We start from the raw sequence: 25,660 nt of genomic DNA, 5'->3' as shown, positions 1-25,660 counted from the left end.
GTCTCCTGGTCCCCCTGCCGGCCAGCTCCCCGCCACTCCGAGGCCCTGACTCTTCTCCCCGCCACCTCTCGCCTTCCCCGTCCCTGTGCGCCTGTCACCTGCCCTCAGGCACCCTCCTCCCACCGAGGAGCTCTCAGCTCTGACTCCTCCTCTGCCCCTCCCCCTGCCCGGCTCACCTTTAATTGAGATGCTAATGAGGCTTCTGTCGCTCCCATACCGGGCGGGAGGGCAGGCTGCACCTGTCAGGTGAGGGGGAGGAGAGGCCGGGCTGCCAGATCCAGCTGGAAAGGAACCAGTCCGAGTCCAGCCACAACCCGGGAGTGGGGAACCGGAGGCCACCCAGGCCTCTTGGAGTCCTGCAGTCCTCGGGGCCGAGGTCAGGGCCAGAGACCGGAGGGAGCGGGGGCGGAAAGGAAAGGGGGCAGGATCAGAGAGGCGGGTGCACGGAGAGGAGACAGGCAAAGCAAGGGAGCCCAGAGACACCCAAGGAGAAGCAGGAGGCAGAGACGGGGACAGAGACGGAGAGAAGCTAAGACACAGAGCCCAGAGGAAGAGACCAAAGAAAGGGATTGACTCAGCAGGGCAGAGACCGCAGTAGAGACAGAAGGGGAGATTCTAGGACAGAACCCAAAAGGTGGCCTTATCGGGGAAGCAGGGAGGTCACTCCAGGGAAGCTCCAGCTCTTCTCGCCCCGACTGCTGCAGGTCAGCTGGCTCCCGGGGAGGGGGGCGGGCAAGAGAGGGAGAAGGTGGGCTGAGGGTGGGCTGAGGGCGCGGCCCCGAGGTGACAATGGAGGCACCCAGAGCCCAGGACTCAGTCCTGCCCCTCGTCCTCCCCGACCCACCCAAGGGCTCATGAAGGGAGACAAGCATGAGGAGCCTGAGCCGGGCCCCGAACCTGCGGCCCCCCCGCCGTCCACGGACGAGGAGGAGCCCCTGCTGGAGTTCCACCACTCCTACCGGGAGCTCTTCCAGTTCTTCTGCAACAACACCACCATCCACGGCGCGATCCGCCTGGTGTGCTCGCAGCACAACCGCATGAAGACGGCCTTCTGGGCTGTGCTCTGGCTCTGCACCTTCGGCATGATGTACTGGCAGTTCGGCCTGCTCTTCGGAGAGTACTTCAGCTACCCCGTCAGCCTCAACATCAACCTCAACTCGGAGAAGCTCGTCTTCCCCGCCGTCACCGTCTGCACCCTCAATCCCTACAGGTCGGTCTCCTTCCGCCGCTTTCCCGAGCCTGGGAGGGGGCTCCAGAGGGTACAGGGGTGCCCACCGGGCAGGCAGATGCTCAGACCCAGAGGTAGGAGACGACACTCCTGTCCCGAGGCAGACCTCCCTTTGGGCAGGGTAGGGAGCCCCCGACCTGATGGGCTGGCCCTCGCTCTGCCCAGTGACGCCTTCCTAGTGCCTGGGGCTTCTCCAGAGCAGGCTTGGGGCACCGACAGCTTCCTCCTCCAGCCCTTCATCCTCCCGCAAGCGGGAGGGAGTGCTGATGAGGTCAAGATGCTGAGAACTCCAGAAGGGCAGGGTAGGGATCAGCCCCTCCTCCGCGTCAGGCGATGAATCTGACGGAGGTTCTGGGGCAGGGGCGGTGGGATGGGCGGTGGCAGCTGGCAGGGGCCGGGCCCTGGTACGGTGGTCTTGGTTGAGCAGGGGGGGTTGTTCTGGAGAAAGCAAAGTGGCGGGTGGTAGCAAAGCATTCTGTGAGCCGGAGGTGGGGGGCGTGGAGCGTCACAGAGCCAGGAGAACAGGACAGCCCTGGTCAGGCTGTTCCCCCAGAGGCTCAGGTGACCCTGCTGGGCGGTACAGTCCACCTGCCCAGGTGACTGACTGTTACGTACTTGGGTGTGTCCTGAAGTTTTGGGTTTCATCACCGTTCTTTGCCAATTTTCGGTCGGGAAGCCAGAGGGTGTGGAGGTGACCATAGAGAAGACAGGAGGGCAGGGCTGGGTGTCTACACACACCCACATTTTCTGTGTGTTCGCTCAGTCCTGCCACACCTTGGGACACCCGAGGCAGGCCAGACACAGGGCTAGGCACCCGGCAAATGGGTTCACCAATAATTCCTGCAGTTGTTGCCGTGGGCCAGGTACTCTGCTAGGTATTTGAAAGATAGGATGGAAGAGACAGGCATATAAACAAATAACTTCAGCTCACTGTGATAGGTACAATAAAAATTGTGAGGTATAGTCTCTGTCTTCAAGGAGTGTAAGATTTACGAGTGCACGTGTGTGTGATCGCAGGAGTGTGTGTGTGAGCACACAAACGGCGTGTGCGTGCGATTGTGGGTGACTGGGATTGGTCACACATTGGGGGTGGCATGTTCTGTTGTGTCCGAAGGTGTGTCATGAACTAATAAGGGTTGGGACCTCCTGTCCTACAGAGAAACATTGCCGGGCCATTTCACTGATTAACCCCCTTATAAGGTCTAGGGTAAGAGGCCAGTTACCAAGAAGCTGCCTCACGCACCAGACACAGCTAAGTACCCCACAGGCGTCTCCTTTAATTCTCCCAACCATCCTACGAGGCAGGTACTATTATCATCCGTGTTTTACACTTGAGGAAACTGAGGCAAAGAGAGGTACGGCACAAGGTCACAGAGATAGTGACTCACCCTGTTTGCCTGATCACAACTCACAAACCCTGCCTCTTCTTAACACCCAAGATGTGAACGTGGACTAAATGGAATCTCCGCTCAGACGTTTACATCTCCTTTCTGAGCTTGTTTTATTTGCCTTCTCAGCCTTCTTTCTCCTCCCCTGCTCCCTGTGACTTTGCTTCTCCTCTTCCCAACCTCGTGCTCCTCTGCCCTAACCTTTCCCTCCTCTTCCCACACCCTCATCCCCTGGGGCAGTGGCGGAGGGGAGGGAGGGGAGGGCAGGCAGGCCTGAGGACTAGGCTGTCAATAAAATACTTGTGGTCCAAAGATGTGGGTGAGAGATGGACAGGGCCAGGGTGAGTGTTGAGGCCTGCGTATTTTCCAAGGCTCTGCAGGGAGCAAGGCCCTGAACAGTAGTGGAAAAAGCCCCCAGGGAATGAAAACCAGAGCCCCAGCCTCTGAGGCCTGCAGGCTGGGAGGCAGGTGTCCACACGGGAACAAAATCCCTCCTGCATGACTTAGTGGGGAGAGAACACAGCACCCTGGAAGGGAGGGGAGTCAGGAAAGGCGGGCAAGGGTATTGAACGTCTACTACATGCTTGATCCTGCCCTGGGTGCTTTATAAGCACTACCCCATTTAATCCTGACAAGTCCATGGAGATGGGCCTTATTATTTCCATTTTTGCAGATGAGGAAGTGCAGGTGAAGTAACTGAGCAGGGTCAAACAGCAAATAATAAAAAAATGAACAACGATAATGGCTAACACATACAGTACTTAATATAGTACTTCACAGTACAAACAAATGAAAATTTTCTATTAATTAAATGATTTAATCTTCACAACAGACCTCTAATGTAGAAACCAGTATTACTCCCATTTTACAGCTGAGGAAACTGAGGCCCAGAGAGGTTATGTAACTTGCCCAAGTTCACACAGGGAACCGGTGGTGAAACTGAGATTCAAAAATCCACCCCCCCCCCCCCAACATAGGAGCCAGTGCATCCTAGGTCAGCAGCTGAGTTACAAACCAAGTGTGTTTGATCTCAAAGCTCTTTCTCCCATTGCACTTTAAGGAGGGGCCAGGCAAAGGCATCCAGGGTTGGGGGGCTGGTGGGAGTCTGTGGGGAAGAGCAGCAGGAGTCCGGAGGGAGGAGGGAGGAGGGAGGAGGGAGGAGGGAGGAGGGAAGGATCCAGGCTATTGGTTCCTGCTCCAGGAGAGAGGCAGGGAAGGGTGGACAGGTTGATGCAGCTCGGTGGGGGTGGGTGGTAGCCTGAGTGTGACCCACGCTGGCATGGGTACTAGAGGCAGAGGCAAGATGGGTGACTTGGACAGGGGAAGCAGGGAGGAGGTGGAAATCGTGACCAGATGCCCACCAGCAGGCAGCTGGGCGTGGCCAGCAGAGGGGGAGGAAGAAGGGGGAGCATGGTTCTGGGCTGTTCTATAACTGCCAGAAAAGGGGACAAGGCTGAAGACCTTCATGCTAAGCAAGGAGGTGCTGAGAATCCAATGTGAAAGGTCAGCTACAGCAATCCCCTCCTTTCTGGTTAACAAAGGGCTTTCTTCACCCCAGAGACAGGGCCAGACATAGCCACATCAAAGCCCAAGAACATATTTTTCATCCAGTCCTCGGAGGGATTGAGGCCGATTCTAAGGAAGAGCTTGGCATTCTTAGACAGCAAAGAAGGTCATGGAATCTTCCTTCCTGGAGATGGCAGAGCAGGGGGCATGGTGGTGAGGAGAAGGGCAGTGCCCCAAAGAGCTGCCTTGAGGCAGGGGAAGGCTCTGAGCCGACCCTGCACTCCCACAGGATCTGGAAAGCAGGCTCTGCATTGGCAGGCCTGGCAGGGACAGAAAGCCCAGACTCTTAGACCTGACACTCTCCCAACCCCCTCCCAGGGATGGACTCCTTCACGTCAGGAACCTTACTACCTCTGTAGCAGCTGTTGCTGGAAAGTTCTTCCTTAGGTAAAGCTGCAGCTTACCTCACCGTCACTTCTACCCTCCTGTCCTGGTTCTGTCTCTTTGGAGAAATTCTAAAGACATCTTCTTCTTTGCCCGATGGCCATCAGTTCAGGTGCACCTGACTGTGCTGCACTTTGTCAAGTCCACTATCGCGATCTGATCTTCATCACAAGCTTGCTGGATAAGGAGGGAACTGTCAGCTCAGAGTCAGAGGAGAAGACGGAGGCTCTGAGACCCTAAAGGCTTTGCAAAGGTCACCCAGCTGCTAGGTGGACGAGTCAGAATTGGAATCTGGTCTCAGGATCCACGTTTGTTAAGACCACAAAGTCACAGGGCAGGTGAGTGGCAGGCAGTGCTCCTGTCTCCTCAGCCTTCTCTGCTTCAACAACAGGTTACTATTATCGTTCGCATTAAAGAACAGGCATGACAATAATAACAACAGCTGCAGTTATACAGTACCCACTCGGCCAGGTATTTTCCTCAGTACTTTTGATATATTAACCCATTTAATCCTTATCACCACACTATGCAGCAGGTGCTCCCATTTCACAGATGATGAAACAGAAGCCCAGAGAAGATAAAGTAACTTCTCCAAAGTAACTTCTCCAAGGCTAACCATCTAGAAAGTGGCGAGGCTAGGAAATGAGTGTGGAAAGCTGATTAGATCTCAGTTCCAGTAACGTTTCCTTCTACTGCTGTTCTTTTAATGACCAGCAACAAACAAATCTCAGAATGTCAAACACACACCTTCCACCTGAGCTACATTTTCTCCTGGGAGAAGATGAGGGACAGCCGGCTAGTCTTTTATGAGGGAGATGGTAGAGGAGGACTGAGGACTTGGACTAGGCAGTGATTGTGACTGCACACTAGGACCTCCCGGGACTCGTAAAAACTACCTTGTTGGGGCCCCACCCGATCCCACCAGATCTGACTCTGGTGATTGAAGGCCTGCACTGATGGTTCACTTTTTCTTTAATTGAGGCAAATTTACCTACAGTAAAATGCACAAATCTTAGGTGCTCTTTGAGGCTTGGCGCTCAAGATATTGAACATTCCATTAGCTGGTGACCCTTTGTAGTCAATTCCTTTCCCTCTCCCACTGTCATCTTCTGACTTCTGTCACCATCCATTAGTTTTTTCTGTTCTTAGACTTCATATAAATGGACTCACACACTATGAATTTTCTTGTGTGTGTGTCTAGCTTATTTTGCTTGGCTTCATGTTTCTGAAATTCTTTCATGTGGTTTTTTGTTTGTTTGTTTGTCTTTGTTTTTTTTCTGTATCAGTCCCTTTTTACTGCTGAGCAGTGGTGATGGACATGTGGGTTCTTTCAAGCTTTTTGACAATTATGAATAAAGCTGCTATACATTCACATACAAGTCTTTATGTGTTCACTGCTCTTGGGCAAATAGCTAGAAGTGGAATTGGGTGAAATATACAGAGGGTTATAAGGTAGATGTAGATTTAACTTTAACTACCAAACTGTCCTCCAGACTGGTGGTACCACTTTAAACTCCCACCAGCAGCAATTCCAGATGCTCCACATTCTCATCAACACTTGGTGTTGTCAGTCTCTTACTTTTAGCCTCATGGATGTTAAATGGTACCTCATTATGGATTTCATTTGCATTCACTTGAGGACGAATTGTCTTGAGCACCTTTTCATGTGTTTAGTGACCATTCGTATATTTTGGGGGTTCGTTTTTAAAACAATTTGTCTTTTTCTTGTTGATTCATAAGAAGTTTTTATATTTCAGGATTTCTTCTTTAGGTATATTTTTTAAAATATTTATTTATTTGGTTGCACCAGGTCTTAGTTGTGGCACGTGGGCTCCTTAGTTGTGGCATACATGTGGGATCTAGTTCCCTGACCAGGGATGGAATCCAGGCCTGATGCATTGGGAGTGAGGAGTCCTATCCACTGTGCCACCAGGGAAGTCCCTAGATATTCCTTATTCCAAGGAATTTTGCCCACCCCAAGGACATGAAGATCTCTTCTATATTTTCTTCTATAGTCTTTATGGTTCTGAATTTTTTGTTTAGGTCTGTGATGCAGCTTGACTTAATTTTTGTATATGGACTAAGGTAGAGGTTGAGGTTCTTTTTTTTTTTCTTTCTTTCTTTTTTTCATACAGTATCCAGTTGTTCCAGCACCACCTATTTTAAAAAAAAATTATTTTTGCCATTGAGTTGAACTGGTGCTTTGGTCAAAACTCAGTTGACCATATATCTGTGATTATATTTCTGGACTCTATTCTGTGCCATTGATCTTTCGTTTATCCTTATATTAGCCCTACACTGTTTTGATTACTGTGGCTTTATAGTCTTAAACTCAGGTAGAGTAAGTCCTCTAACTTGGCTCTTCTTTTCCAAAATCGTTTTGGTCATTCTAGGGTCTTTGCATTGCCATATCAATCTTAGAATCAGCCTGTGAATTTCTTCCAAAATGTCCACTGAAATTTTGATAGACACTTGAGTTGAATCTAGAGAGCAATCTGGGAGACCTCGTGAGTTTCTTTTTCCTTCTTTTTTTTTTTAATATTTACTTATTTATTTATTTGTGGCTGTGTTGGGTCTTTGTTGCCGCGCGTGGGCTTTCTCTAGTTGTGGTGAGCGGGGGCTACTCTTCGTTGGGGTGTGTGGGTTTCTCATTGCTGTGGCTTCTCTTGTTGCGAGCACAGGCTCTAGGCACACAGGCTTCAGTAGTTGTGGCACGTGGGCCCAGTAGTTGTGGCTTGCAGGCTCTAGAGCATGGGCTCAGTATTTGTGGTGCACGGGCTTAGCTGCTCCGTGGCATGTGGGATCTTCTCGGACCAGGGCTCGAACCCATGTCCCCTGCATTGGCAGGAGGATTCTTAACCACTGAGCCACCAGGGAAGTCCCCCTCATGAGTTTCTGATCCATGAACATCTGCAACTCCTTTTATTTTGGTCTTGGTGGTTTGTTTCAGCAGGATTTTCAGTGTACAGGTCTTGCACTTCTTTCATTAGATTTATTCCCAGTGTTTGATGTTGTTTATGCTGTTTAATATGGTGTTGTATTTGATTTCATTTTCCAAATATTTGTTGCTAGCTTGTAGAAATACAATTAATTTTTGTACATTGGCTTTGTGTCTTGCAACCTCGTTTAATTTCTAGGTGTTCTAGGTGTTTGTTTTGTTTTGGTAGATTCTATCCCTAAGGCCCTGCTACTCTGGACTTTCGTGATGCAGCATATAGGCCTTGTATTGAGAAGAAGGAATGTGAGGATTTATACTGGACGGTGCTTAACTTACAGTGTTTGGGCCCCACCCGAAACTCATTAAAACTGAGTCTCCTCTGGTGTCTGGTAGGCGGGAGGGGGCGCGGTGTATGCAGCACTGACATTGGCATTTTTTAAGTTCCTTGGAAGATTCTAGAAATGCAGTTGAGAACCCCAGACTTAGAAAGTGTCAGGTGGCAGACGGACCCAAAAGCCACCCTCGCCGGGGCGGGAAGGGGCGGGGGAATGGGGCGGGATGGCGCGCGCATCGCGGGTCCCTGGAGTGTCTGGGCCCAGCCCGTCCACCCCCCCTCCCGCCCTGGGAAGGGGCAGACAAGTTCTGGGTTCCCTTCCAGGCCAGGGCTAGGTGGGAGGAGAGCGCCTCCCGCCTCTCCCTCACGATAAACACGCGGCAGTAAATGCCGTCACCGCCGGAGCTCCCTGTCGCCTCCTATTATTCCGCGGACACACCTGTCTGCACGCCCCCTCGCCCCCGAGATAGCCTGGGAGACCCCAGAACTATTCCCCGCAGGCTTCTCCGGGATGAACCGACCTCTCCGGTTACAGACAGGGAAACTGAGGCGCAGGGGCGCCGGGGATTGTCGCGAGGCCGCCGCCTCCTGGTCCGACCCTTTGCCATCGCCCCTCCCAGGTACACGGAAATGAAAAAGGACCTGGAGGAGCTGGACCGCACCACAGAGCAGACGCTCTTCGACCTGTACAAGTACAACTCCTCCAACAGTCTCGTGGCCCACGCCCGCGGCCGCCGCGACCTGCGGCAGTCCCTGCCGCACCCCCTGCAGCGCCTGCCGGTCCCGGCTCCGCCCCACGCCGCCAGCAGAGTCCGCCGATCCGACTCCAGCCTGAGTCACAGTAACCCGAAGGTGAACAGGAAGGACTGGAAGATCGGCTTCCAACTGGTAAGGCCCCGCCCCCTCGCCCCGCCCCTCTGGTGCGGCCGGAGCCCGGGACTCCGCTCCGCTCCCTTTTCCTACCCACCTCTGCTGCCAGTGATACAAGGCGGACCCAGTCCGCTGGCTGGCAAAATGAGTAAGTTAAATACGTAAATATGGTTTGAAAAATAAAATTAAATGGCATCTCTCTGGGCTCCAGCTTGTGGAGGCTCCTCGCTGGGGGCCTCTGTGGGAACGTTTATGCGGTGAGAAGTCAGATCTACGGTGGAAAAGGTGCTTTCTGAATTCCAATCCCCCCCAGTGGGACTCAGTTGGGACCCTCCAGTGTGATGGGGCACTGGGGCTCCGCCGGCCTAAGACAGAGAATAGGGAGACAGTAACAAGGAAACTTTAAAAATAAATGGGAGAGAAGCAGAGAGAAGAAAGAGAGGCCCCTTTAGTGAGAGCGGAGCATGGTACCCGGAGACCGGGGTTCCAGTCCCCGCTCTGGTGCTGGGACGAACCAGTTGATTCCTCAGTCTTCCCATCTGTGAAATGGGGAGAAGAATCCTTGCTCCACCCTCCTCGGACTGCATAAATGACCCCGAGGTGTGTGCAGCTCCCGGTCTCCTCCATTAATCTCCTGCTCTCCGGGTCCGCTCTTCTCGGGGCTTCTGTTTCTTCCCACTCCTGGCTCCCCACCCCTGTCTATCTGGCTTCAGGACCCCAGACTATCCATTCCTTGACCTTGGCCCCCGTCCTGCTTACCCTTGCTGCTGGTCCTCTGACTCTCTGGTCTCTGTGTCTAGTGCAACCAGAACAACTCGGACTGCTTCTACCGGACGTACTCATCAGGGGTGGATGCAGTGAGGGAGTGGTACCGCTTCCACTACATCAACATTCTATCCAGACGGCAGGACACTCCAATGCTGGAGGAGGAAGCGCTGGGCAAATTCATCTTCGCCTGCCGCTTCAACCAGGTCTCCTGCAATGAGGCGTGAGTCTTGTCCCTGAGGCCTGGCTTCGTGCTCCCCATGGGGTCTCCTTCCCTGCGCCAGCCTGAGGCCCAGCATGGCCAGCACCCCGGAATGCTGGTTGACTAAATAAATGCTTGCGGGTGGGGAGGAGGGAGAAGCATTGACTTCAGGTCCAAACCTCTGCCCCAGGAATTGTCCTGCAGGATTTCTGCTGCTCCCTGCAGGGCTGGGTCTGAGTGAAGCAGCCTCAAATGGATGCCCTGGGAAGGCTGGGGTTGAGGTCCGGCTTTGAGAAACCAAGGGCTGGAAGCATGGTTCTCCATTTTTCTAAGGACTCTTTCTCACTAGCATCAAACTCCAGAGTGCCTGGAAGGTCGTCTGGTCCCCTGCCCCGCTTGCTCAGATGACGCGGCAGTAGTGGCATAGTGGACACAGCGTGGACTGAGTCAGAGTCTGACCCTCAGTTCCTGCTCTGGCTCTGTTTCTTCCAGGCCAGGTGACTCTGAGCATTTCACATCACTCTTCGGAGCCTACTTCTTTGTAAAGTGGGGGAAATGAGATTCATTCAATGTTCATTGAACAAATATGTTTGACTGTCTGGGCTGTGTGCCCGTCACTGCTGTAGACATTTGGGATACATCAAAGAAGAAGAAGAAAAATCCTTGTCTTTTGGCACTTTTTCTTTCTTTTTCTTCTTTTTTTTTTTTCTTTCTTTTTTTGGCCACACCGTGCGGCATGCTGGATCTTAGTTCACTGACCAAGGATTGAACCCACGCCCCCCGCAGTGGAAGTTCAGGGTCTTAACCGCTAGACTGCCAGGGAAGTCCCTTGGCACTTTTTCTTAAGTGATGAAGATGATGATAACATCTATCTCCAAGTGCAAGAGATGACGAGTTGAGAGCACTTTACACACTGCAGTGAGTGGTGGGTCTCATTACTCCTGTGAAATGACACTCACACAGATGAAGTGACTTGCCCTAGGCCACCAGGCCAGCCCGAGCCAAGGGTCCTCCCCACTCTACTGCAATGCCCGCCAGGCATTCTTTCAGTCACATCTCCTGTCATAATGTCCTTGCAAAGAGGTCACAGCAGCTGCCAGCTCTCTGAGGGCTGGGAGGGGCTAGGGGTACAGGGAGGTCCCCTTCTGTAGCCTCTGGCCCCTCCTACCCCCGCCTTCCCCTCCCTATTCCTCGGTGTTCAGGCACCATCTCCCTGCCTCTGCCTGGCTGAGGAAGGGTGTTGACGCAGCGTCTCCACTCTACAGGGACCCCTGCCCTTTTCTGTCACTAGGACCACGTGTCACCTGGTTCTGCCGCCACCCCTCACCTGGAACACACACTCTGCCCAGCGCACACCTTTGTTCCTGTCTCTTGTTTCTGTGTTTGTTTGAGGACAGAAGCTGCCACTGGGGAAGTGAGACCAGCACCTGAGCCTGGGTCAGCCCACACCTGCCACCGACTTGCTCTGTCACCCTCTCACTTTGCCTGCCCCAGGCTGCTGCCTCCCCATCAATGGAAAGTCCATCGTTCATCTCAGACTTGACGCTTAGGTCACTTCCTCAGTTCAGAGCCTCATTTCTCACCGGGATTATGATAGCCCTTCTAATTTGTCTCTCTGCCTCTCAATCCTCCCTTTATTCTGCGACCACAGGAAGCTTTAATCCTTCAGGGTTCTGCCTGCACTTCACTGTACTTAACTATTCCAGTCAGGCCCGTTTAAAATCCTTCAGTGTCTCTCTGGCCTTCGGAATTGAGTTCAAGCGCTTTATCATGGCTTTCTCAGTCCTCTCCTCCCCTGTATCCAACACCCTTTCCCCTCTCTCTATAATCTTTTCTTTAATAACAGCTTTATTGAGGGACTTCTCTGGTGGTCCAGTGGGTAAGACTCCGTGCGCCCAATGCAGGGGGCCCGGGTTCGATCCCTGGTTGGGGAGCTAGATCCCACATGCATGCCGCAACTAAAAGATACTGCGAGCCACAACTAAGACCCAGCGCAGCCTAAATAAAAAAATAAGTATAAAAAAAAACACAGGGATTTCCCTGGTGGTGCAGTGGTTGAGCGTCCGCCTGCCGATGCAGGGGACACGGGTTCATGCCCCGGTCCGAGAGGATCCCACATGCCGCGGAGAGGCTGGGCCCGTGAGCCATGGCCACTGAGCTTGCGCGTCCGGAGCCTGTGCTCCGCAACGGGAGAGGCCACAACAGTGAGAGGCCCGCGTACAGCAAAAAAAAAAAAACCAACAAAAAACCCAGCTTTATTGAGATATAATTCACATACCACAAAATTCATCCTTTTAATGGCTACAGTTCATTTGTTTTTAGTTTATTCACAGAATTGTGCAGCTATTACCATTGTCTAATTGTAGAATATTTTCCTCACCCCCTGTTCCTTCCCCTCCTCCGAGCCTTGGCAACCACTATTCTACTTTCTGTCTCTATGGATTGCCTGCTGGGGACATTACATATAAATGGAGTCACACAATATGTGGTCTTCTGTGACTGGCTTCTTTCACTTAGCATCCTGTTTTCAAGGTTCATCCATGTTTCAGTGTGTATCAGTAATACATGCCTTTTTTTTTTTTTTTTTTGGCCACGTCGAGAGGCATGTGGGATCTTAGTTCACCAACCAGGAATCAAACTGGTGCCCCGCTGCAGTGGAAGCGCGTAGCCCTAACCACTGGACCGCCAGGGAATCCCCCCCAGTTCCTGCCTTTTTTCTGACTAAATAGCTTTCCATTGTATGCATAAGCCACATTTTGTTTATCTCTTCTTCAGCGGATGGACGTTTGGGTTGCTTTCACTTTTTGGCTATTATGAATAATGCTGCTATGAGCATTCTTGTACACGTTTTTGTATGGATGTATATTTTCATTTCTCTTAGGAGATACCTAGGAGTGGAATTACTGGGTCACATAGTAATTTTATATTTAACATTTAGAGGAATTGCCAGACTGTTTTCCAAGTAGCTGCGCTGTTTTGCATTCTCATCAGCGGTGTGTGAGGGTTGCAAATTCTCCCCAGCCTCCCCTTGTTATATCTGTCCTTTTGACTTTAGATGTCTTAACGAATCCCTATACTCTTTTTTTTAAAATTTATTTATTTTTGGCTGTGTTGGGTCTTCGTTGCTGCGCTCAGGCTTTCTCTAGTTGCGGCGCGCGGGCTTCTCATTGCGGTGGCTTCTCTTGTTGCAGAGCACGGGCTCTAGGTGCGCGGGCTTCAGTAGTTGTGGCGCGCAGGCTCAGTAGTTGTGGCACACGGGCTTAGTTGCTCCGCCGCATGTGGGATCTTCCCGGACCAGGGCTCGAACCCGTGTCCCCTGCATTGGCAGGTGGATTCTTAACTACTGTGCCACCAGGGAAGTCCCTGAATCCCTCTACTCTTAATAGCAAATTTACATAGCTCTTACTGAGGGCTAAGCACCGTTCTGAGTGTAACTTAATCCTCCCAGTATCCCTGTGAAGTAAGTAGTATGATTATCGCCATTGTATAGATGAGGAAACTGCAGCGCAAAGAGATCAAGTGCCTGGGCTGGTCCTCCAGCTAACACTGGTTAGAGCTAGGATTCGAGTACAAGCTGTTTCGTTCTGGAGCGCGTGCTCTTCACCGTCACGTTATGCTGCTGCTCATATACGTATTCTCATAATGTGCTTACTGTGTTTCTCTTTGTATGTGTTTTTACCCAGTGTGTGTGTAATGTGGACATAAATGGCGTTGTGTTATGTATCTCGTGTCACTTTTTATTTTGTAAACTAAGCTCTGTGAGTTTAAGAATGATCCATGGTGCTGTGTCTACGCTGTTGATTCCACCTGCTGCAAACAGCCCGGGGTGTGCGTCTGCCACACTGTCCCTGTCCCTCTCCTCTGAGCAGGGCTCACAGGCCTTGCAGGACTGGCCGCTTCTTTCTTCCTCCCTCCCTGAGGGAAGCCTTTGTTCTGGAAATGCTGACTTCCTAGCCCTTCCCAGAATGTGCACCAGTACTTCACACCCTTGCGCCTTTGCTCTTCAAGGCCGATGGAGCATTCCAGATCATCTAGTTCCATCTCCTCGTTTTACAGATGAGGAGAGTAAGCTTAGGGAAAAATGGCTGCTCAAGGCCGTGCAGCCAGCGCCCCGCTCCTGACCTCCGTCCAGCCTTCTTTCCTCTCCTACTTCTCTTCCTTCCTCCTCTGCCTCTCTCGGCCCAAAGCCTCGTCCCCCTCTTCTCCCTGCTCCCCTCACTGGCTCCCAGAGGGCAGGGTAGTTAGAACACAGATCCCCTCTGTTCCCGTGTGGGCTCTAGCTGCAGCCCCGCACAGCCTCCCTGTTGGGGGACCTGTGATTTGCTGTCAAATCGTGTTCCTATTGCAACACAAATCTGTGATTCCTTTCTCTCTGTTCCCAAACTTATCCCAGCCCAGCTTTGGACCTACCAGTGGGAGGCATGCTGACGTGAGAGGCCCCGTTCCCGCCCTCGCATCTGACCTTCCTCCTTGAAGCTTTGTGCTCACTGGTCTCACTCTCTTCCCCCCGGACCCCCCTTCCCTTCCGTTCATCTGTCAGCTAGCTGTTAACGATCTCCTGTGTCTCCAGTGTGCCAGGAACAACACCATTACCCTAGAGATGATTCGGACATGAATGAGATGTGGCTCCTGTCCTCAAGGAGATTATAAACCAAATGGGGAACTAAGAGTGAGACACACGAGAAGCTAGGGGTGCTGCAGGAGTTCATAGTGCAGCACAGTGACGGGAGGGTCACAAGGCCAGTGAGGTCAGGTGGCCTCACCGTAGGATGGAAGGGAAGGAGCCTGGGTGGAAGGGTGGAAGGAGGGTGGAAGGAGCCTGGGCTAGAAGATGGCTGATCTGGTTGGTGTCCCATCTCATCCTTGCTGCTTGTGTGACCTTGGGCAGCTACTGGATCTCTCCGAGCCCGTGCTCCCTCTTCCGTGAAGTAGGGATGATGCCCAGTGGAGTGACTGAGGGCTTGTGGGCAAGGCTCCCAGCACTGTGTTGGCACATAGTAGGTGATCAGGAAACAAAGGGCTCTGAAAGTCTTCCTCTCCCTGACCCCCTGCACTTTCCCCTCTGACCCCCCTCTCTCTCTCCTGCATAGGAATTACTCCCACTTCCACCACCCGATGTATGGGAACTGCTACACTTTCAATGACAAGAACAACTCCAACCTCTGGATGTCCTTCATGCCTGGGGTCAACAACGGTGCGCCACCCCTGACCTCGGCCCCAGCCCCTCCCCCGCGCTGTGCACCCGCATTTACCCACCTTGAGCCCGCGTCCTAGTGATGCTTGGGGCCTCACTGCAGCGTGCCCATCTGTATCCTGGAAAAATCCTCTTTGATTTTTCTCCCCCGTGGACATCACGTGGTACATTCCAGGTGTGGTAGGAATCCTGTCCCAGTCCTGCCTTCCGCTGCCCCTCACCCCAACCCCGAATCCAGCTCAGGGGTTGCCAAGCCCATTTGCAGGTCTTCCTGAACTTGCTGCCCTGGGAGGCTTAGAGACGAGGCAGGGTAGGCGGGTGGGTTTCCACCCCCAGATGCTTCTCCCAGACCCCCGTCACTCTGTTCCCCCTGCACGCCCAGGTCTGTCCCTGATGCTGCGGACAGAGCAGAATGACTTCATCCCGCTGCTGTCCACGGTGACCGGGGCCAGGGTGATGGTGCACGGGCAGGATGAGCCCGCCTTTATGGACGATGGAGGCTTTAACCTGCGGCCTGGTATGGAGACCTCCATCAGCATGAGTAAGGCAAGGAGGCTGACTGCGAGGCCTGGGAAGAGAGCCTCAGGTGAAGGGCGGGGAGAGGGCCTGGGGGGTGACAGCCAGAGGACCGGAAGAGGTCGTGCAGGGGGAGCCTCGAGCGCGTGGAGGTCTTCAGGAGCAGAAACCAAGGGTGAGGGCCCCGGCCGAGTGGGCGTTAGGAAGTAGGGATCTGGGGCGAGGGAGGCTCGGGCGAGAGCACCGAGAAGGGGTGCGGGGCGTGCTTGGGGTTCCAGGGGGTGCTCCGGGCCCAGTGTCCTTGGAAGTAGTCCCGGGCGTGTGTTTTGAAATGGTGAGGCAGATAGGAGAGGAGGTAAGGTAGGACATACAGCCTGGGACTGAGGGAAGACAGAGGCCGGGAAGAGGCCTTGACAACGAGAGGTCTGACCTCTGACCTCTGACTTCTCCATGTCTCTGCATTCGCAGGAAGCCGTGGAGAGACTTGGGGGTGACTATGGCGACTGCACCAAGAATGGCAGCGATGTCCCAGTGGAGAACCTTTACGGTACCAAGTACACGCAGCAGGTGAGGCTCAGCCTGTTTCCATGGCGACCATCTCCCAGGCCTGCAGTGCAGGTCAGCCAAAGCCACAGGGTGTGTGTGAGGGTGATGGGGACGGGTGGAGAGAGGGATGGAGGCGCACTGCGGGGACTGGTGTGTGCTCCCCTCCCCTGCCGTTTGGAGCTGCGTCGGGGAGGGCAGTCCTGACCCCCTCCCCCTTCATTCTCCCCTCCTGCAGGTGTGTATCCATTCCTGCTTCCAGGTGAACATGATCAGGGAGTGTGGCTGTGCCTACATCTTCTACCCGCAGCCCAGGGGTGTGGAGTTCTGTGACTACAGGAAGCATAATTCCTGGGGTGAGACTGCGGGAGGCCCGGCCCCACACCCCACTTGAGCCCAGGACAGTCCCAGGAGCCCTGCACCCTCAGTGCCCCGGCCGTGGCTTCTGGCTCCCACGGTCTCTGGCAGGTTCTCCTGCCGACTCTTGTGTTCCGGCCCTTAGATGCCACCCCTCTCTGTTTTCCTCTCACTCTCTGTGTCTCTCCTCTATCTCTGTTCCTCCCTCACAGTTTCTCTCTCTCTCTGTTTTGGCTTCTGTGTGTTTATAATGGGATGGCCTCATTTAAAAATAACTCGCAGCAAAAAGGAAGGAAGAGCCATGAAGCAGATCTCCCCCGGGTTCTGCGCTCTGACTGTAGCTTCCCGGCTCACTCCCCAGGGTGCCAGCCGGGCCGGTGCTGGGCACTGGCACTGGGGGCAGGAAGAAAATACTAGACGTTATGTGCATCTGCCTCATTCCCTAACATCTTCCATTTTATGTATGTTTTATAATGTACATAAGGTACCAGTGCAGTGGGAGTGGGTATGTCATTTAGAAACCCAGTACATAGATTGGAATGGCTTACGGAGGAATGTTTTACCTAGAATCTGGAGGGCGCTAGATTCTCCTGACCCTGGTCTAGGAGCCGACCAATCCCTTTTCCTTTTTTCTACAGCTGAGTTATTCAGCAGGGAAGCTGTGCTTAGAGAAAAAGAAAATCCCCAAGAGACTAGAAGATAGAGGGCAGGCGTCCCTGTGCACATGCCCTTACCTGGCACAGCTGACCCCTCCCAGGGGACGTGGCAGGGCCACAGCAGACCCTAGAGTTGCGTGCTGCTTCTGTCTTGGCTCTGCTGTGTTCATCTTTCTGCCTACTTCCTTTCCTGGCTCTGCTGCACTCAGCTTTCCCCCTGCCTGTGCTCTGCAGTCGGCCTTCCGGCCTTCCGATTCCTAGCCCTCTGGCCTTAGAGCATCACAGCGCATCAGAGCTGGAGGGAAGCTCGGAGGGCGTCTGGCCTGACGGGCTTCTTTCTCAGATGAACAAGCTGAGGTTCCCGAGGGAAGACGTGATGTCCCAGGACACGCAGGGCAGGGACTCTGCCCACTGCTCCCCCGACCCCCAAACAGTGATTGCTAAGTGGTTGTGAATTTGAAAAAGATCTTCGAGAGAAAAATAACATTGCTGTTTGCTGAGAAGCTGTGAGGATGAGGGAGAGGAGCCTGGCTGAAAACACAGTCTGTTGAGTTTCCTGAGGATGGCTTACTCCCAGAGAAAAGGGCCTAGCTGTTTCCCACTCTTCCTAATTAAAGATTAATTATGTAATTAATAATATAAACCCTGGTAGACAGAGAGATTTGGGTCAGAAATGAAGAAGGACTTCTGGACGGGTGACTAAAAGTAGCAAGAATGACAAAATAACCTTACTTAGAACTTGAGAAATAGGGGTGAAGGGCGAATTCACGGTCCCATTATTTTTTTTTCTTGGTAACAGCTTTATTGAGGTAATTCATTTCCCGGATAACTCACCCGGTGAAAGTGTACAGTGGAACTTTAGTATACTTTCAGTTTTTAGCACAGTCATAGAGCTGTGTATCAATCATCACAATCAATTTAGAACCTTTTCATCACTCCAAAAAGAGACTATGTACCCATTAGCCCTCTCCATCTCCCCTTTCCCTGCGACCACAGGCTCCCTCCCTGCCCCTACCATCCCATGCCCCTCATAACCACTAACCTACTTTCTATCTACCGTAAGATTTACCTGTGTTGGACATTTCTTGTATCACAATATGTGATCCTTTGTGATTGGCTTATTTTCATTAGCATAATGTTTCCAAGGTTCATCCACTTTGTAGCACACATCAGTACTTCACTCCTTTTTATGGCTGAATAATATTCATTGTATGGATGGACCACATCTTGTTCATCCATTCGTCAGTTGATGGACCTTTGGGTTGTTTCCATTTTTTGGCTCTTGTGAATAATGCTGCTCTGAACATTTGTGTACAAGCTTTGTGTTGAGTTTTCAATTCTCTTGGGTGTGGAATTGCTGGGGCATAGAGAAGTTCTATGTGTAACCTTTTGAGGAACCGCCAGACTGTTTTCCACGACGGTGGTACCATTTTACATTCCCAGCAGTGATGAGTTCCCGTTTCTCCACATCCTCACCAACACTTGTTATTGTCTTTTTCCATTATAGCCATCCTAGTGGGTGTGAAGGGGTATCTCGCTGTGTCTCATTATTCTTGCACTAAAATTGTTCCCATTTCCTTCTTTGACTTTTAAATGTTTGTCCATATCCTATGCATCTTTACAGAGGTGCACCCTGGTTGATTTTATTTGTTATTGGACTTAGCTTAATTTCTTCTACATTTTCTGTTGCTGCCACTCGGGGGGCATCACTGTAACGCTACGTAATACTCTTGTGAAGTGGGCGCCAGGGATCTTGGGGGACCTCTTGGGTGTGGGGTGGAGAAGGCTGAGGGGGCCTAGGGAAATGAGCACGTCTCTGCACCCGCAGGCTACTGCTACTATAAGCTCCAGGACGCCTTCTCCTCAGACCGCCTGGGCTGTTTCACCAAGTGCCGGAAGCCATGCAAGTGAGCCTCCCCCCACCCCCCCCGGGAGCGCAGGTTGGGCAGCTGGCTGCTTGGCTGGGTAGAATACGGGGTCCTCAGCTCAGCTTTGAGTGGGAGAGCCTCACCCCCCATCACTGAGCACCTTCTCCGTCCCCAGTATGACCACCTACAAGCTCTCTGCCGGTTACTCACGATGGCCCTCGGTGACATCCCAGGTAAAGTGTGTGTGTGTGTAACATTGTGGTCTTCTGGCCATATGCTTATGGTTGTGTATGACCCCACCCCATCCCTGCAAGCCTGAAGACTCTGGGGTGACCCCATTGACACCCCAATCCTTTCCCAGGACTGGGTCTTCCAGATGCTGTCCCTACAGAACAATTATACCGTCAAGAACAAGAGGTCAGTCCTACCCTGGTTCCGGCCCCGGGAAAGGAATCTTTTGGAGGGAAAACAGACCTGGGAAGAGGGATCATTGATACAGTTGATTGGAGGAGGGTGTTTTCGAGCGGCAGAGAAGTTAACCCTCTGCCGTTTCTTCCCACCCTCTCCCCAACGCCAAAGAGATGGGATTGCCAAACTCAACATCTTCTTCAAGGAGCTGAACTACAAAACCAACTCTGAGTCTCCCTCTGTCACGGTGCGTCCTGCCTCACTGAGGCTAGGGATCTCTTGGGGATCTTAGCGGGGTGGCTGTCCGTAAAGACAAGGGATGGCCTCTGTGGGCCAGAGGGTTTGGGCCTCGAAGGTGGAAAGGGGATAGGGCAAGGGTGAGGATTAGAAGGTTGGAAGGAGGATGCTCGCTGGGGGTGAAGTCTCTGGGGCAGGGGGTGACGGACGATGGGGAGAAGGCCCCTGAGACAGGTCTGGGTTTCAGCTGTCCCCGTCGTGGCCTGGTTCTCAGCTTTCCCTGGAAGAAACCAACCAGTGGCCGTGTGCTCCCAGGGGAGGGGAGCAGAGGCCAGGGGCCCCGGGACCAGGAGAGGCTGAGCGGGCTGGCCGAGGGCCTACGGGCAGGAGGGCAGGGTTCCTCTGCTGAGTGGTCAGTGTGCCTCTCCCCCTTACAGATGGTCACCCTCCTGTCCAACCTGGGTAGCCAGTGGAGCCTGTGGTTCGGCTCCTCCGTGCTGTCTGTGGTGGAGATGGCTGAGCTCATCTTTGACCTCCTGGCCATCACATTCTTCATGCTGCTCCGGAGGTTCCAAAGTCAATACTGGTCTCCAGGCCGAGGGGGCAGGGGTGCCCAGGAGGTGGCCTCCACTCCACCTTCCTCCCTCCCCTCCCGTTTCTGCCCCCACCCCGCGTCTCCATCCTCATCCGCGGCGGGCCCTGCCACCTCCCTGGCCTTGTCAGCCCCTCCACCTGCCTATGCCACCCTGGGCCCCCGCCTGGCTCCATCAGGCTCCACGGAGGCCAGCTCGTCCGCCCACACTCCGGGGGAGCCCTGAGAGGGAAGGGCGGTGTCCCCTCCCCACGGCAGGTGCTTCCCTCGGTGGGCGGGAATTAGAGAATGTTTGGGGCTGCCTCTCAGAGCTGCCCAGCTGCCTGTGCTGGGGGGCAGGGAAGCAGGCTGGATAGGGGGCTGAGGAAATTGTCTGGAGAACCATGGCCAGCATGGCCTCGGTTCCTGCCCTGTACCCCCTGGTCCTGCCTCGAGAACACTCCGGTTTCCCCACCCGAGTGCAGACAAGTCCTCTTTTCCCTTGGACCAGCCAAGACAAACTTGGATCTTTGACAAAGAACTTTCCTTGGAAACAACTGACAACCAGAACAAAACACAAACAAGGGCACACAAAGCCATGCACGGTTTCCTCCTCAAAGATGCCTGGATTCAGCCCTAGAATGGCCCTCCACGCTGCTTTCCAGGGACACAGACATTTGCTCCTCTTCTTGAACTTGGGTGGGGAACCCCACCCAAAAGCCCCCTTGGTTGGTTGCTAGGCAATTCCCTTTCCCTGACTCTCAGGGCAGGGGCTGGAACAGCTCAGTGTAGTAAAGACTCGGCCATTCCCAGTCGGAGTCCCAGGACTCTTCCAGCCTCACGACCCCATGCCCTCACGGAGCCACACCCCAGCGCCTCTGCCCTGCATCCCTGTCCTTTGGAATTCTGTGCATCTGCTCAAGCTATTTCCTTAGCCTGGAAGCTTCTCCCACCCTCTGCTGGAGAACTCCTACGCATCCTTTAAACTCCAGCTCAGATACCATTACTTGTGTGCAGGCTTCTGCCCCGTCTTGTCTTGCCCAGGCGTGACCACTTCCCTACCCTGTGGACTCCCATAGCACACCATAACATCCATGGAAGTGCAGATGCTGCATTTTACTTTCCTGTTTATTTGCGTCTGCGTCCCCAGCTAGACTGAGCTCGTTGTGGTCAGGATTGAGTCTTGTTCATTTAGGGATCCTCAGGGTCTAGCCCAGTATCCTGCTTGGAGCAAGTAGGCAGGTACTTAATAAATGTTGCTGCATAAAGAATGTCTGGAGTGCTGGATGGGAGCACCGTGAAAGGGTCAGGGAGTGGATGCAAGTCCTGGGTCACTGTCCAAGCACCTGGGAGGTCCCAGCTTGGGGGAAGGGACAGTCTCCCGTACCCCTGGCTGCACTACGGCAATGGCCATTCTTCAGGGGCCTTAGGAGAGACAAACTAGCTTGTTAGTTCCTCCACGGGCATTGCTGAGCATCTCCTATGTGCCCATCACCATGTTCAGGTGTGAGGTGAAGACAGGTGCCCTTCCGTCAGGAGACCTGCTGTGCAGTTCCTGGGATGATGTGCCCCTGTCCACGGCCTGAACCTCCTTTCCTTCCCAACCTTGGTTACCACCATGTGTAATCCTCCTCTGCATTCGCTGAGTACCACTCACCACGCAGCTGCAACATCTTCGTCCTCATCTGCCTCGTCTGCAGCATCCTCACCTGCCTGCCTCCCCAGCAACTGCCCGCTAGTGGTGGAGGAGTATGAGAGAGAGTCCGGGTTCCTAGGAACTTCAAAGCCTGTATATTCTTACTCTCACGTCATCACAGAGAGAGCAGCATTGGGAATCTTTCCAGCTTTTATTTATTTATTTATTATTATTATTATTATTTTGCGGTACGTGGGCCTCTCACCGCTGTGGCCTCTCCCGCTGTGGAGCAGAGGCGCCGGACGCGCAGGCCCAGCGGCCATGACTCACGGGCCCAGCCGCTCCACGGCATGTGGGATCTTCCCGGACCGGGGCACGAACCCGCGTCCCCTGCATCAGCAGATGGACTCTCAACCACTGCGCCACCAGGGAAGCCCCAGCTTTTATTTTAACAAAGGAGAATTGAGGGATGTCTGAATGGAACCCGGGTTTCCAGACCCCCAGTTCCTTCCCCCATTCCAGCATCAGACCTGGAACTCAGAAGTCAGCCTTCCTCATCCTCTTTGGGACCACTTCCCCTGCTGCCTTGGTCTTACTCCCCTCAACTGTAATCTCCCCGTCCTGAGGAGCCACGTGAATCTTGGGAAAGGGGGGGATGGTGGAGGGAGCGGGAAGGTAGGAAAGGTCATGACGAGGAAGTGATGTGACGACTCCTGACTTCCCTTTCGTAGACACAAGACGATGAGGGGAAAATGCTGGTGTCACAACGGTTTCCTCTCAGAGCCCTCAGGTTCAGCCTGCTCTTGTGCTCTCTGGCCACAGCCTATCATCAGTCCTGCCCCAGCCCTCCCTGGCTCCGTCTCCCCTGGCTGCGTGGGCAGGACCTGCGGGGCAAAGCTGGAGCTATTGCAGATGACAGCAATCAGCTACGCTCCCCCTCCTTCCCCTTCTCCCCCAGCCTGCGCTGGAGTTTCTCCTGCCAAAGGCATGTCCACCCTGAGCTGTTTCCTCCTCTCCTCCATCCCTCATCTTTGTGTTACTTCTGGACACTAGGGTAGTTTGTTTTTTTTTTTTAGCTTTAAAAATAGTTCATTTCCTTCTTCACCCACACACAAAGACATGCACCTTCTGACCATTATTCAAGGCATCACAAATTCCATAAAAACTTCTATTAATGTATGTGTCTTACATGATTCAAGATAAAGTGGATTTTAAAAGCAAACGGGTACCAGTTACGCGGGCCGGGAGGGGACTAGGGCAGGTACCAGTAATACAGGGCATGCGTTTTTCTAGAGTGTTTACTGAAATCGGCAGTAATCTGCACACTTGCACCGTATGAGTAGTTATCCAAGATCAGCGCATCCAGGGGAGGTGCGCCTAGTTTCTCTGTCCCAGGTCGATCAGACTGGTAGAGAAGAGAGTTCCAGTTGCCTCACTCTCCTTACTGAGCTTATCAGGTGAAGTGACTTGCCCAAGTTCATGATTCTTACAGAACCAGCTTGGAAGCCAGGTCTTCTGTGACTCAGCCTGTTTTCCTGTGACACATGGAGCTGGGATGTCAGGGGCTGGAACCCATGTCACCTCGACTGAGAGAGAGTTCAGTGCCCTTTTGATGACTCTGCTACCGTGGGGCCCGTGTGTGTGAGTCTGTGTGTGTGTGTGACACGTGATGGAGAGATGGGGCTCTGTTATCTAAAGCTCTTTATACTCTTTATCCTTTTCTTCATGAGCCCTAACAGCCAATCCTAGTTTGCCGCTGTCCTATTTCTCCAGCTCTCCCATTGTCTCCCTCCCCATGATTTCTTCTTCCCCTGGAGGGATTATGCTTATATACTCTCACCTCCTCCAAGAGACTGGTTAGCTGTTCATATCCCTAGATCCATGCACCTCTCACCATCTTTTGTTTTGTTTTGTTTTGTTTTTTGCGGTACGCGGGCCTCTCACCGCTGTGGCCCCTCCCGCTGCGGAGCACAGGCTCCGGACGCGCAGGCTCAGTGGCCATGGCTCACGGGCCCAGCCTCTCCGCGGCATGTGGGATCCTCCCGGACCAGGGCACGAACCCGCGTCCCCTGCATTGGCAGGCGGACTCTCAACCACTGCGCCACCAGGGAAGCCCCTCAGCATCTTTTCTTTTAAACAGAATTTTATTGAACAGTTGAATACCATGTGTCTCAAGACTTTAAACCTGCTGAGTAAATAGGCATTTATCCTAAACAATGAAAGAAATTCTCCTTTTGTGCCGGGCTATGTGTAATGGCATTGACGGTTGGCACAGACTACTAAAAATTCCTTGTAACATTAAAAATAGGACATTGACACCTGAAACGAACACAACACTGTAAATCAACTATATTTCAATAAAAATTAAAAAAAAATAGGACACTGAATAATAATGGTGAATACAAATTATTACCATTGCTACCACTGACCGAATGCTTAGTATACGGCAAAGCCTTGCTAAACACCTCACGTGCGTTTGCTCATCAGTGCCTGCTTCCCATTTCTTACGTGAGAAGCCTGTGGCTCTTCTGGCGTCTTTACACTGGAAACTGGGCAATTTGACTCTCGCACTTTATTTCAGTGACTCTGCTTCTGTAAGAGCTCTGCTTCGGGTCCATGCGTGCTGTACTTGGAGCCTCCCTGTGTGTTGGTGGAGGGGACCTCCTTCCTCTGTGAGTCCAACTTCAACCCTCTTGTCCCTCAGAAGCTGGAGGATGGGGTGGAGTGAAGTCAGCCAGAAGTGGGGGCGTCCAAGCTCCGTTCACATCCACAGCTCTGTTCCGGGAATCACAGAGGGGCACCAGGAAAGGGCCAGGGAGGGTGGATAGCAGCGTGGGGAGTCAGCTGGTGGATCAAGAGGCAAAGGGGTGAGTAGCTCTGATTCCAAGTCACAAAGCCCTAGGACCTCACTCCTGTCTGGTCTCCCTGCATTTCCAGCAACGTCAGCGGCTGGAGGACCCGGGGCCTGGACTGGGTCTAGGGAAGGTCATTGTGGCCAGAGAATATTTGGGTGAATGTTGTACCCTTGTTGTGGGATTCACTGGGGAGATGTCCTGCACAGATAAGCATGGCATAAAATACCCAAAGAGGGACTTCCCTGATGGTCCAGTGGTTAAGAATCCGCCTTCCAATGCAGGGGACGTGGGTTCCATCCCTGTTTGGGGAACTAGGCCCACCTGGTGCAACTACTGAACCCCCACATCTCAACTAGAGAGCCCGCATGCTGCAACTACAGAGCCCACCTGCTCTGGAGCCTGTGCGCCACAACTAGAGAGAAGCCCATGCGCTCCAACGAAAGATCCCGCGTGCTGCAACTAAGACCCGATGCAGCCAAAAATAAATAAATAAATAAATATTTTTTAAAAAATACCCGAAGAATCGGGTTGGGGGGTCTGACTCAGAAGGACTGATGGAAAGCGGTAATTATGTGTCGTAGCAAAATGGGCCCTTAGTCTGAAGTCAGGAGTCTGGGGGCTGGGCTGGCTCTGCAGGGCACATGACCTGCGTGTCTCTGGGCCTCCGTTTTCTCGATTATAAAACAACGGGGCTGCGGTAGATGATCTCCGAGCGCAATTCGGATTGATGTATCGGAATATTTGGGAAAGGGGCACTGGGAACATACTAGTAATACCTGATGGAGAGAGCTGTAATTCCACAGCGTTGTCACGGATGTGATCTCATTAGGACTCATGACATCATCTTCCCCACGAAGGCAGGCCAGGCACTGTCGCTCTCATTTCAAAACCGAGGTCTTTTGAGAGGTCCCACCATCGTTTGGAGGCAGAGCCAGGATCCGCTGTTGGGAGCATCGCCCAGCAAAGACTGGATGAGAACTGGGGCGGAGGGGGTGGGGCAGGGAGGTGCGGGGCGGCAGGGCCCCAAGTCAGGGCTAGGCTTTACTCTGAGGTTTGGGTTCGAGGCGTAAATTCCTAAGAAAGTGAGAGATTACGGTGTCAGTGGAGAGCTCTGGGGAAAGGGGAAGGGGTTCTAAGGAACACT

The 25,660-nt window shown here is 52.9% G+C and overlaps 1 protein-coding gene across 1 annotated transcript; it reads left to right on the top strand.

The window, feature by feature from the left end:
* Positions 1-311: 311 nt before the first annotated feature.
* On the top strand, positions 312-21,296 carry SCNN1A (sodium channel epithelial 1 subunit alpha). Its single transcript, XM_082666214.1, has 13 exons — positions 312-704; positions 850-1,210; positions 8,459-8,726; positions 9,509-9,696; positions 14,766-14,869; positions 15,252-15,415; positions 15,854-15,952; positions 16,167-16,284; positions 18,770-18,848; positions 18,985-19,042; positions 19,171-19,226; positions 19,389-19,464; positions 19,892-21,296. The coding sequence occupies exons 2-13, from the start codon at positions 855-857 to the stop codon at positions 20,270-20,272; spliced, it is 1,947 nt and encodes a 648-aa protein (XP_082522340.1). The 5' UTR covers positions 312-704; positions 850-854; the 3' UTR covers positions 20,273-21,296.
* Positions 21,297-25,660: the final 4,364 nt, after the last annotated feature.

The sequence above is a fragment of the Grampus griseus genome, assembly GCF_964374135.1.
Source record: "Grampus griseus genome assembly, chromosome: 11".
NCBI lineage: Eukaryota > Metazoa > Chordata > Mammalia > Artiodactyla > Delphinidae > Grampus > Grampus griseus.
The sequence above is the reverse complement of the archived record's forward strand: the minus strand, read 5'-3'. Positions and strand labels throughout refer to the sequence as shown.

Excerpts from the sequence above, each read along its gene's own strand:
- SCNN1A (XM_082666214.1), top strand. The coding sequence starts at position 855 with ATGAAGGGAGACAAGCATGAGGAGCCTGAGCCGGGCCCCGAACCTGCG. Across the intron at positions 1,211-8,458 it reads TGCACCCTCAATCCCTACAG|GTACACGGAAATGAAAAAGG; the intron begins GTCGGTCTCCTT and ends CGCCCCTCCCAG. Across the intron at positions 19,043-19,170 it reads GGCCCTCGGTGACATCCCAG|GACTGGGTCTTCCAGATGCT; the intron begins GTAAAGTGTGTG and ends ATCCTTTCCCAG.